Consider the following 13049-nt stretch of genomic DNA (forward strand, 5'->3'; position numbering starts at 1 on the left):
AAACTTTAAAAACGAAGATAAAGGAAATTAACTTAACTTAAAGTTTATTTTCTTAAATATGATAGATATAATATACTGTTATAAATACCTTATCTAAGTAATACGTTTTGAATCTCACATTAATTATAAATAACGTAAATATTATTATTATTATTATTATGGATTAATGAAAACCTAAAGAAAATATGTAGTAAAATATTGTGTAATATCTATTTTTTTATTTGGAAAATTGTTTAATATTTCGATTTCTTTTTCTATAATTTTCACTAAATCGACTTAATTTAAGGACGATAAATAAAATTTAAAAAACGATCCAACAACAAAAACAATAATTAAAAAGAAATGTAAAGAGTAATAAGAATTTCGAAATACTCTAACACCATCTTAACTATATTTACATAACCACACGGTAGCTATGGAGTTATTCTTGCATTTCGTGTAATCAATTTTTTAATATAAAAACCAACGTGATGAAAACACGTGGTTAAATATAATACAGTCTACTATAATTTTATTGGAAAAGAAATGTTGGATGATACAAAATTTGTATTATAAATCTAGTAGAATTTCACTAAATTAACTAAATCTAATAACAAAATGTCAGAATTCAGAAAAATGTAACACGTCCTATTAAAATATAACTAGCTTAATTTATAATGCATTCACAAATAATTTATCATAAACAAGTTTCTCTCTTCGTCACGAACTAAAAGAAATAACTTAATATATTACAACTTAATCTTATAGTATTTTGGGTCGTTCTCTCCGAAAGATGTTATAAAAACATCTTTAAGGGATCTAAATCACATGCTCTACTTAGATTTAGATCTGCGAAAGATGTTATAAAATAAGCTAATCAAGTGGCACGTTATCTATCTTTGCATGATAATTAAGTAATTAACCAATTAAATTGCACGTATTGTGTTTTTATTTTATTTTATTTTCATCTAATGAGACCACATACCTAATATAATATAAAAAAAAACTCTCTTTTTCTTTTCACTTTTTAATTTATATTTGACCCAATAAAAAATGTTTTCTTTTATACTGAAATCGACATACGAAATCACATAGGAACTGCTGTGATAATAATGTTATGCACAGTTAGCTTACTTTGAATTTAAAATTTGATAATTTTTAATTGAATTTGAATTCACTTTATTTTAAATTATTTTTTAAATATTTTATTTGGAGAAAAAAATACAAGTCTATAAAGTGATAATTTTTTAATAAAATATTTTAATTACTGCTAAATTAAAAATTGAAGTAAACATCAAAGTTATGTTAATAACTTAAAAAAATATTAATATTGATGATATTTTTTAATCAATATTGGTTAGTATTATTCTTAAGTCACAATTTATTAATATTTTTTCAACTAATATTTATTATTTTTTTTGTCTTCAACGAAAATTATTTTTAGTTTATGTTAATTATAATTAGTTATACATTGGTAATGACATTTTTACAAAGTTGGTAGTTAGAGTTCTTTTTTTAAATGATTTTTTTAGTTGAAGTGGATAAAAATTCACCCAATTGACGCTAGAAAAAAAAATTATAATCAATGTCAGTTTTCGAATTAGGATTTGAAGAAAATCAAACAAAATATTAATAAAGAATAGTATTGATGTCAATCATGTATATATCAATAAAAAATATATAAATCTATAATAATATATAAAGAAATTTTTTTTTTTATCCACATTTCATAATACCAATTATACTCTTTACACTATAATTTTTATTAAATTTTTTAAAATTAACGGTTAATTTTACTTATTTTCTATAAAATTGTTTATCTTTTTTATTTATTTATCAACAATTAATTTCTCTATTCATTTCACTTTATTTTTAATAAAATAAATTTATTTTATATATTAACTTAATAACATTACACTATTATCACCTACTAACATACTATAATTTATATTTAAAAAATGTGTACACAGGCATCGCGCCTGTATGTACGCTAGTATTTAAGAATGTGAATAAATTTTTTTTTTTTTAAATTTAACATTTTTTAAATTTAAATAATTCAACTATTCTTTTAAAATTATATAATTTTATTTTTTCATAAAATTATTTATCAAAATAACATATTTGTTTCTTATAAAATATTTCAAATTCTTTCTATAAATAATTTTTTTATTTAAAATTCTTAACTTATAATAATTTAGATAAATTATGCTTAATAACGAAGGAAATGTACATATTATTAGAGACCAAAAGTCACTACTAGCAAATCATATAGAAAGAAACGTAAGACATTGGTATTTTATTATGAGTCATGAGATAAATTAAAAGTGATAGTTAAATATAATAAATATATAAATTTTTTAATCAGTTCAATTATATATATTTAAGAAATGTGTGTGAATGTGATGCGTGTGTGTTAAATTTAGGTTTATACGGAAGGTTATAGTTGTGTTAAAGTTAAAGAATGAAAATACCGATTTATAGAAGGTGTATATAGTAAACAATTTGGGCTTTACATGAAATTGCATAGGGGTGACCTTACTAAATGAGTGTGGTACAGATAGTATTTTGATATCACTTTTATTTTTAAAAAATCTGACTAAATTTCCAGAGTTTCCCTTTCAAAATCTCTTCCTCATTTACTTACTAAATTTAAACTAAAACTTTGCTCTTTTTGTGAATTGCAATCTATATGCTAGTTAATGACTATGATTAGATTTTTTTAGGTCATTAAGGAAATTCTTTTTGTGTTTTGTTTCCTCCTCCTCGATTTTTTTTTTCACCAAGATACAATGAAAGTATAAACTAAGAGAAACTAATTTTGCTTTAAAATTCCAATTTGGGTTATTAGTGATAACTTAACTGTTAATGAGAAAGCATGTAGTGGTGGCATCCCATGAGCTTAAGATTTTCAGATTCCAGATATACAAGACACTCTTTGTTCTTCTACCTTTGTCTTATGCGTTTATTCTTAAATTAATCATCCACACCATTTGATTGGAGAGACCACAAACAAGTCAATTGCTGAACTGAATCGAATTAGTTTATCTCAAATCGAAGAAAATGAAATCATGAAATACATCTCCATTTACTTCCTATTTATACCTATACCCGAATTTTGAAGTGAAACAATGAAATCTTCAATGTATTGGTTATGAAGGTCTTTGTTGCTAAATTTCTCGCCCATCTCTTTCGCATTTTTTCTGTAAGCACTTCCTTCATCGTCCACCATTGCCAATTTCAATGCCTTCGCCACGGAGGTCCTTGTGAACGATCCATCTTGCGGGTTTCTCGGAATCTCGATTCCCACTTTCTTCTCTTCCATCACTCTCGAATACAATGCTTGGTCTAGTAAGAAGGGCAACATCACAAGAACGTGTCCAAAGTAGAGATTTTCGATCATTGAACCAGAACCACAGTGAGTCAAGCAACCTCCGACCGAGGTATGAGCCAAGATCTTAGGTTGGGGTGCCCATGTTTTCCACACAACCCCACGATCTTTGGTCCGATCCTCGAACCCATCTGGCAGCAACTCAACCGAACCCTTCCTCAGAGCCCAGAAGAAAGGCAAACCCGAAAGCTCAATACCCAGAGCCAATTCATTGAGGTTTTCTTGGCTCAGTTTCACCTCACTCCCAAACGCAATGTACACCACTGATGACGCTTTCTGCGTCTCTAACCACGCCTTGATTTGAAGCCAATCGGGGCTATTGTCTCCCTCTTCAGAATCCGTTACTTGCATTGGTGGAAGCAACCCCACAGGAACCACAGGCTTGTGGTAAAATTCGGCAACATAATCCAACCACTCTTGCTCAAGATCTCTGGAGCTTCTGATCACAAACATGTCACAACCAGAATTTGCCTCATTCAGATCAAAAACAGGTGAGGCACCGGTCTCGTTAACTTTCACATCTTCTAACAACTTCCTCACCTCGTACGGTCTTAGGCCAATATTTGTAGGGAAAGGAACCCACTTGGGAGGACCATAGTAGTCTTCAGGGTTTGGTCTGTTGTCAGCAGCTTCACCAAGTTGTTGTTTTGGTGTGTCAAAGAAGCATATGCTCCACGCAGGGCAGGGACTGAAATAGGCACTGTGAATGTGGAGGCTTTTGGCTAGTTCTGGTATCCAACTGGCTGCAAAATCATAGAAAACCCAGTCAGGATTTGAAGTTTTGAGTAGTTGAGCCATAGGTTGTTGGAGAGCATCATAGGCTGATTTAAGGTAATAGAGTTTGTTGGAGGGAATGTCCATTGTAGAGTCAGCATCTTGTGGGAGGTGGTTTTGGTCGATGTGGGGAGATAAGGGCAATTTGGTTAGCTTAACAAATGGTGTTAAGGTTTGAGGGAGTTTTGGTAAGCGATCTATGATCTTGGGGGTGGATACCAGAGTTGCATAGTGACCCTTTTGTGCAAGGATCTTGCAAACCTCGAAGCAGGGGTATACGTGACCCATGGCTAGCCATGGGAACATCACAACATGAAGAGGCTTATCAGAATCTGAAACTGTGTGATCCATCTCTACCTGTTTTTTCTGTACAAGGAAGAGATGGTATACGCGTTGTTTTTTATATAATCAGAAGTGAAACTAAGAGGAGCCCTCGTCCTTACCAAAGAAATGAATAGACAGTAGTGGCATGAGAAGCACGCAGCTTTTATTTTATTTCCCTTGATATCGCGCATGGTCTTATTCCCCACAATACAAAAATTTACAGACTCATTCTTCCCACAAAAAATGCATGGTCTTACTTAAAATATCGCCCATTTGATTTTCAGATCCAAATGATTTGTTCTTTATGAAGACAAAATGTTACTTTTTATGTTAAATATTTTATACTAATGTATATATAATGATTTTGCATATAATCAAAGGTGGGTTTTAGTCCAGTGATTAACTTATTCAGGGTTGGTTTAGTTGAGGGGTGAGAGTAAAGATGACAAAAGTAAAGAACACTGGATCATTGGTAGCAGAAAAGAAAAGATAAAAAATATGTGGACCTCGTATGTTTTTATTCTTTTCAAAAATGCAAAGAAAAGATAATGAATAGGGCCTAAGCTGCTTCTTTCACGTGATTCGTGTTGCAAGAAAATGGGACCATTGTCAATTTTTGGAAATAGTCCAAACAAGAAGAATCTGCCAATCGCAAAAGCAGAGCATTCAAACAGTGAACAGCGTTCATGAGAAAGACAGAATATTGAATCCCACAACTACTCATTCAAATTATCTCGAGAAAGAAATCATTACAACAATATCTGATAAAAATAACACTCAGTAACTGGTGGACTAAGTATATGTCAACTTAGTTTCTTGCAGCCTAACTCTTGAAAAGCAAGAGTTCATTAACCAGTTTTTCCAAATTCAAAAAGGATGAACCACCGGTGCTGGTAGCTTCTTGTGCCTTTTTCTTCCACTCAATTGCATTTTTCTTCAACTCCTTACCCTTCTCACCTTCCAATAACTCGTTTACAGCCTTTTCCACTTCATCCCTCGTAACATTTTCACTATCAATATCTATACCAAAATTCCATTCACGACAAATGTACCTGCAAATAAGAAATTGATCATTGAAAAAAGGACAACATATCAAAGGTACCCCATTTGTGATGCTTTCAAGCGTGGAACTCCAACCACAGTGAGTAAGAAACCCTGCAACTGCTGGATGCTTCAAAACTTGTTCCTGTGGACACCAACCCACCAGCAGAGCTCTATCTTTGGTTTCTTCTACAATTTCAGGTGGCAAGATTGGGGCCTCACCCTCAACTAAATCAGACCTAATCACCCACAAAAACTTTCTCTTGCTATTTGATAGCCCCCAGGCCAACTCAACAAGTTGTTGGCGCGTCATCACTATCACACTGCCAAAATTCACATACAGAACGGAATTGGGTTGCTGTGAATCCAACCATTTGAGACACTCGGAATCTTCCTTCCACAAATTACATTTAATTGAATCAGATTTGGTCTCTGAAGTTTGATCAAGGAGCAAGTCCAGAGGGCCTATGGTGTATAGTTTAGGAAACATTGTGGAGAGTGCTTCCAGCACATCATGCTCCAAGGCATCAAAAGTTTGAAGAATAACCGCGGAAGCTCTTGAAGTTGCTTCGGTTTGTTCTGCCACAAAGTCCAAAAGTATATCATTTGGATCTGTGGTGCGATAGATGTCAGGAAGGTCCCTCAGAGTGATATCCTTCATGCCAGGGATCCAGTCTATGACAGTGTCTAGATGCCCATTAGTCAAATAGCTTGCATCTGAAAAACAAGACCATAATGAAAAACAACACAGATATTTAATATGAATCAAAATTAGAGTGAAGAAAAAAATTGCATGGTCATTGGTCACCACCTTTAAGTGGTGTGAGGCCTCTTTCCATGAGATTGTTGCATTGTGTGTAGCTCATGACACCAGAAGCACTGTGAGTCCAAAAGAATATGTTGGGCAACCCAAATTGCTGAGAAGCTTTGAGTGTGAAGGACATGACACCATCTGATACAATAAAAGTTACTGGAGGAGTATCGTGAGAGTGGTTAAGTTTTGAGATAAGGTTGCAAAAGGGGAGCAAAGAGTTGTTTCTGGTAGAGTCACACAAAGCTGGGATGCTTTGAGTTGCATCCATGTCGGTGGGAGGGAGACCATCGGGAATGGCCTCAAAGTGAAAATCTGAGAGGCCATTGAGGGCTTCAGGGCCTCTAGACTTGAGGAGGCGTCGGTGATTGAATTCAGTGTTGACGAAGGTTATGTGGAAGCCTCTTCTGTGGAGGAGCTTCGCTAGTTTCAGAAATGGATTTATGTGACCTTGTGATGGAAATGGGATCAGAAGAGCATGTGGCTTCTTGCTTCCTCCTTGTAAATCCATCTTCCTGGTGAATCAGTTTTTTTGAGAGGGTTTGTGTAGTGTAACACTGTTATCAAAGCTCGTCACACGCATATTTGTAGATGATCATATCAAAACTCAGTCACATGCATATCAAAATCATATGATACATCAAAGGTTAAAGTTCACGTGCTCGTCATTAATAGTGTCTTGCATTGCACTTGTCTTGGATTGCAAGTGCTTCAATTTTTTCGGATGTTCAAAAAGTATAATAATATTTTGACCAACTATTTTGATTTATTTTTAAGTCATCGTTCAAATGATTCTTATATCATCGTGACAAGAAAAGAGTGATAATTTCAAGCAGGCTGGAGTGGGACTATTCGGCGAGTGCATGATAAAGGGTGCTTTAATTGCAATGGTGGGATTAATTGAGTTTAGATTTTTTATTGATTTTTTTACCGTATTTTTTTTTATTGAGTATTAAAAATATATTATATTGATATTTTAAATATTTTTTTAATATATTTTAAAACGTCAAAATTAATAATAATAAATATATTATAAAAACACAATAAAAAAACAATTCAGAAACAGTAATAGAGAATCCAAATTCCTCGTTGATATCAGGAATACATATCCCAAGGTACTAATAACCTTATTCTATAGTTGAATGAAAATACAGTAATTCGAATAAAGTATTCAATTGTTGTTGATGGTTAGGTTCGTTTTGTTATGCATTAAACGCACGTTTTAAGTTACTATATATCAAAACATGAAAAGAAGTACACTTTTGACTTTGTATAAAAGGGTTATTGTATTGACCAGAAAACAACTTTACAAAGAAAACATGAAAGGTTTAACCTTTAAAATATTTGAAGAATCTTAATCATTCGTTTCCACTGCTCTCATTGCTTTTTCTATTACCGTCACTGTTTCAGATCAAGAAGCTGCTGCCATCCATCACTGTGCTTGCACCTTTCACGATTTTTTGTGATTGAGATGGAGAAGAAGAGAAAGAAAAACGCTGCATTGAAAATTTTATTTTGGAAATCTTATTCTATAAAACTTGTTCTAGAAATTATTTTATACGTTTCTAAAATTTTATTTCAAAATTTTTGTTTTCCAAATTTTACTCCTAAAGCTTTGAAAAGTTTTCAAAATATATAATTCAAAAAGTTACTTTTACAGTAAGTAAAATATGATTTTGAAAATTTGGAGGTGCGCGTATAAATTGTGGAGGGGCAGAAAGTACAAGTAGACATGAAAATGATAGGCTGTGTTTAATTTCATTTATGCAGTCCCGTATGAATGAATTGGTAAGTTTCATACTACGCTATCCAAAGCACATTCCCATAGTTAAATAATATTTAAAAGGATTTTTACTACTAAATTTTAATAATTTTCTCTTATAACTTGATATATATTTTTTAAATGATTTTTAAATATTGAGAATGAGAAAAATAAAAAATGGAAAATCACTTAGAAGATGACACATAAGATTGTAAAAGAAAGTTGTCAAAATTTAGTAGTCAAAAAATAATTTTCCTATTTAAAATATTTATCGTGTGACAAACAAAAATTTAACGTTAGATTAGATTATGATATAAATTTAACATAATATTTATCAAAAAATATATTTTACATCAATTTTATAGAATATATGAAAAAAAAGTATACAAGTTAAACGAAAAATATATTTAGTCCTTATCTATTATACTCTTAACGACCATACAAAAATCAATCCAAGTCAAAACAACTAACATGCTTAATTTCGTGTGTAATTTTTTCCAACTTTTTGTGAATAATAATTTATTTTCACTCTTTTTCAACCTTTTCAAAATAATACCTTATTTCCATGCAGAGGCTCCTAGGGCATGAATTAAACTAATTAGCGGAGATCCTGGACCACCCTCAGCAGTCGAGATGGCAAATAAACTCGTCTTCATTTTGACGGAGAATTCCCGTATTGACTGGGTATGGGTATGGATATGGGGAATCCCCGATTTTTTCGATTGGGTATGGGTATGGGGATGGGGATGAATATATCCCCGCTATAATACTCGTCCCCGCCATATCTTCATCCTCCTTTAAGTTATTAAAATATTCACAATTAATTAAGTAACCCTATATATATATATATATATATATATATATTCTTTCTATTTTTTATTTCTTCTAAATATTTAGTTTGTCATGAATTTCATTCGCATCTCCAATATATTTTTTATCTTATCATAACCTTTATGTAATTATGTTAAAATGGTATATATCAATTAAAAAAAATTTATGTCTAACATTTGAATATTTCTATTATTTTTTAATATTTTTATTTATTGTATATTTTCCTTTCACATGAGAATGTTTAATACTCTCAATTTAAGTGTTTAATAGGATAAACATTTCATTTACTAAGTAATATAAAAAAAAATTATTTACTTATTATTATTAATTTTTGTTTCATTTGAAGAACTCTTTTATTTTACTAAAACAATTTTTGTTATTTCTCGACCATTGAGTATATATGTTGATATTTGAAAAGTTTTCTTAAATCTCTAAGATATTTTTCATCTTATCATACCCTTAATTATACATTTGTTTTTCTTTGTGCAATTCCTTCCAATAGTCTCCAAATTGTTTATAAGACACATATTTGTTAATTTTTTAATATTTTTATTTTTGTTTATTTCATCATGTAGAATACTATTTCAATAAATTTTATCTAATTATTTTTATTTTCTTACTCATTACAAGCATACTTTAATTTTTTCACTATAGTTGTATAAATAATTTTTATTTACTACAATATAAAAATTTAATGTAATTGCCATGAATATTTTTTTACCACCATCCAACATATATTGTGGTTCAAAAGATACAAATCTATGTTAAAATTTGTTTTATTATGTTTATTATTTGTTCTTTGCGTCAAGTTGATCAAGTGATGTATTATAACTTTTATTAGTGTATAAAAGATAGATTCATTATAATTTAAAAAATTGAAGTAAACAAACATTTAAAATATATTTTAATTTAAATATTTTTTTCCTTTTATATTTTTAAAAAAATATTTTTAAAATTTATCAACTAGGTTTCATTAATGTTTGCAAATTTAATAAATGTTTTGGTTCTCATCAAATTTTATTTGGTATTATAATCTAAAATGTAAACAATTATAATTTATTTCAAAGCATTTGATATCGAAGAAACAACCATACTCCTAATATTGAATATTTAATAATATTATGTTTCCTTTACCGTAATTTTTTATAAAAATAATTAAAATTAATATTAAAGTAGTAAGAAAATGGGTATGGGTATGGGTACGAGATTACACTCGTTACCCGGTGGGGATGGGGATAGGACAAAAGTTTGATACCCGTTGGGTTTGGGTATGTGGATGAGGATGAATTTTTTTTACGGGAATGAGTATGGGATAGTGAAACCCGTCCCCGCCCCGCCCCGTTGCCATCCCTAATCAGCAGATTTTAAGATTTTGAAGTTTTAAATTGGTTAATTATATTTGAAATGAAAGATACCAACAAGTCTTTTATATGTAAAGTAAAACAAACAAACAAGTCTTCGAAAGTGTAAAAACATAGTTGAAGAATCAATATTATATATACCAATAATATAATAATGGAAAAATATATATTTTCTTGTATTATTTTGTGTGCATTTCATGTTACAACGGATAATTTAATATGTAACGTATAAATGTTAGGTTTACAAGGAAGGAATTTTACTGAAGAGATACAACACCAATGAGATTTAAGTTTAACTATATGAGACATTGACACCTCCTTCTCAACCCAAAACCCAAAACCTGACGATGGGTGTATGGATCTTTATTCTTATATAGTGTTCTACTTTCTCATTTCTAATTAACGTAGGACTTAGACTCACACTTGAATTCCTAATAATAGATTCACACTAAATATGCTTGTTTATTGTATTTTAATTAAGAATAATTTTAGTTTTTTCCCGTGTAATTAATATGCGAGTTATGCATAAACTACGGATGAAGGAAGGAACTAAGAATGAGTCTGTTTAAGATGGAGTAAAAAGATAAATTAATTTCACTGTATACCTATGCGACTGCATGTTTAATCAAGTACACTAATCTATATCATAATTTTTCACGCACCTATAACTTAATATATGTTTTTGGAATATTTTAAAATAAGAAAATAACTTAATATAACTCAAATTAGATGTAACTGTTGTTATATTGTTATATATATGACTCTTGTAGGTGTGTGTGGATATATGGAATTTTTAAAAAGATATTAAGCATGTTATGGTAAAATAAATATTTTGATTTCAATAATTATTTTATCATATATAAATTAAAATATTTGGTGATGTGAAGCTAAGAAAGATGTATATATCAATATTTTTAAGCAGGTACATAACTCTATATCCTAAGATAAATATTGATCTATAATATAGCATACTTAATATACTATCTTACATTGTGTATTGAGGATATGAGAGATAATATTTCAGTTCATACCTTTCATTGCTCCTTGGAAGATATTGTCTTGGTGATCATGTAACAATGTAATTAATATGTGATGTGAGTGATATTATTATATACATATATGATAACATATTTTACTTTATTTGATAACAGACATATTATTTCTAAAAAAACTGTATGGAGATTATTTGTTGATAATATTAAAAAGATAAATGAAAGGCACAAAGAAGAACTCTAATATACAGATAAAAAGTTGTGAGTAAAGCAATAGAATAGTAAAATTTAAAATACACATTTGTGAGGCTAGCATTGACAATAAGAAGTTATTATCTCGAATAGAGAAATCTGACTATGAATAACTTTGAAGAAAAGGTAATTAATTTGAAGTTCATCCAGGAAAAAAAAAAGTCAATAAACAAGATATTTATGTGCAGACAAGGAATCATAAATTACGAAAATAATACGTTAATCAAAATATTATCTTTACAGAAAATATTATGGCTTCCAGAATTAAAAATAGCAAATCTTCACTAATGATAAATTAAAAATAAATGTAAATTATCATTTTTTATAATGGCGAAACTGAGATCAGTTTAATTATCTGATATCCATATCAATATAATTGTGATAATAAAATTACACTTAGTAAATGAGTTAGAAAATATTAAAAAACATCAAATAAAAATAAAGAACAAATACAAAAAATGAAAATAAGTAAAAATATCAAATATGTGTCTTAGAAATAATTTGATACACAATTAATGAAATCGACTAAAGCAAAATAAATATATAATTAAGGATACAATAAGATAAAAAATATCTTAAAGATCAAAGAAAAATTTTCGACTGGCCAAAACGTTAAGAAATAATGAAAATTATTTTAATAAAAGTTCTTTAAATAAAATAAAATTAAGGATCAAAAGAAAATAAAAAAAGATAAATATTATATATATATATATATATATATATATATATATATAAAAGTCAAATATTCTCATGTGAAAAAAAAATTATAAATAAAAATATTAAAAATGAATAATACTCAAATATATGACATAAAAACTATTTGATATAGTGTAATTGATAATATATAATTTGAATATACACATATAAAAGTTTTGATTATAGAAAAAGTATCTTGGTGATATGATGTCAAATTATTAGAAAAATGAAAGAAAAAGTGTGTGGCAAGAAAAAAAAAAATTATAAAATTAAAGACAAAAGAATTATATATATATATATATATATATATATATATATATATTATAACTTAATAATTTATGAGTATTTAATTATTTAAATAAAAACAAGAATTAGGCAGAGATGAGTAGATGGAGACAGACCAGAAAGATATATATTTATTTTTGTCTTCATATCTAATTAAAAAAAGGTTTAATTAATCGTAAGGTACCCAGTTTGATACTAGAGTGTCAAATTGGTACCCGTTTTTAAAAAAATGTCAATTGCATCCCAACTTTTGAAAATTGCTTCAATTAGGTCCCTTTCATACAGAGTTGACTAACGCCGTTAATCAATGTGCCACGTGTCAATCTGTGGTTTTTTTGATTTTTTTAAAAAAAAATTATTTTTTTTTTAATTTTAATTTTTTTTAAATTTTTAAAAAATAAATAAATAAAAATGCCATGTGTCAAGTCCCTGTGTGTGACACGTGGCATTGTCAGTTCCACGTGGTATTGTAATGCCACGTGTCAGTGTCACTATTAGATGTCATTGTGTTGATTTCGATTTGGTCCCCACATATGTCTTTTTGTTTCAATTT

The 13049-nt window shown here is 29.2% G+C and overlaps 1 protein-coding gene and 1 pseudogene across 1 annotated transcript; both read right to left on the reverse strand.

The window, feature by feature from the left end:
• Positions 1-2997: 2997 nt before the first annotated feature.
• On the reverse strand, positions 2998-4741 carry LOC114189021 (soyasaponin III rhamnosyltransferase pseudogene; annotated as a pseudogene).
• A 427-nt stretch (positions 4742-5168) lies between these two features.
• On the reverse strand, positions 5169-6928 carry LOC114189020 (7-deoxyloganetin glucosyltransferase-like). The gene is made up of 2 exons (XM_028077719.2): positions 6318-6928; positions 5169-6223 (listed from the first exon to the last, which is right to left on the reverse strand). Exons 1-2 carry the CDS (start codon positions 6826-6828, stop codon positions 5289-5291), a joined length of 1446 nt encoding a protein of 481 aa, XP_027933520.1. The 5' UTR covers positions 6829-6928; the 3' UTR covers positions 5169-5288.
• Positions 6929-13049: the final 6121 nt, after the last annotated feature.

The sequence above is a fragment of the Vigna unguiculata genome, chromosome 6 (assembly GCF_037176805.1).
Source record: "Vigna unguiculata cultivar grain cowpea cultivar isolate G323 ecotype 2 chromosome 6, ASM3717680v1, whole genome shotgun sequence".
NCBI lineage: Eukaryota > Viridiplantae > Streptophyta > Magnoliopsida > Fabales > Fabaceae > Vigna > Vigna unguiculata.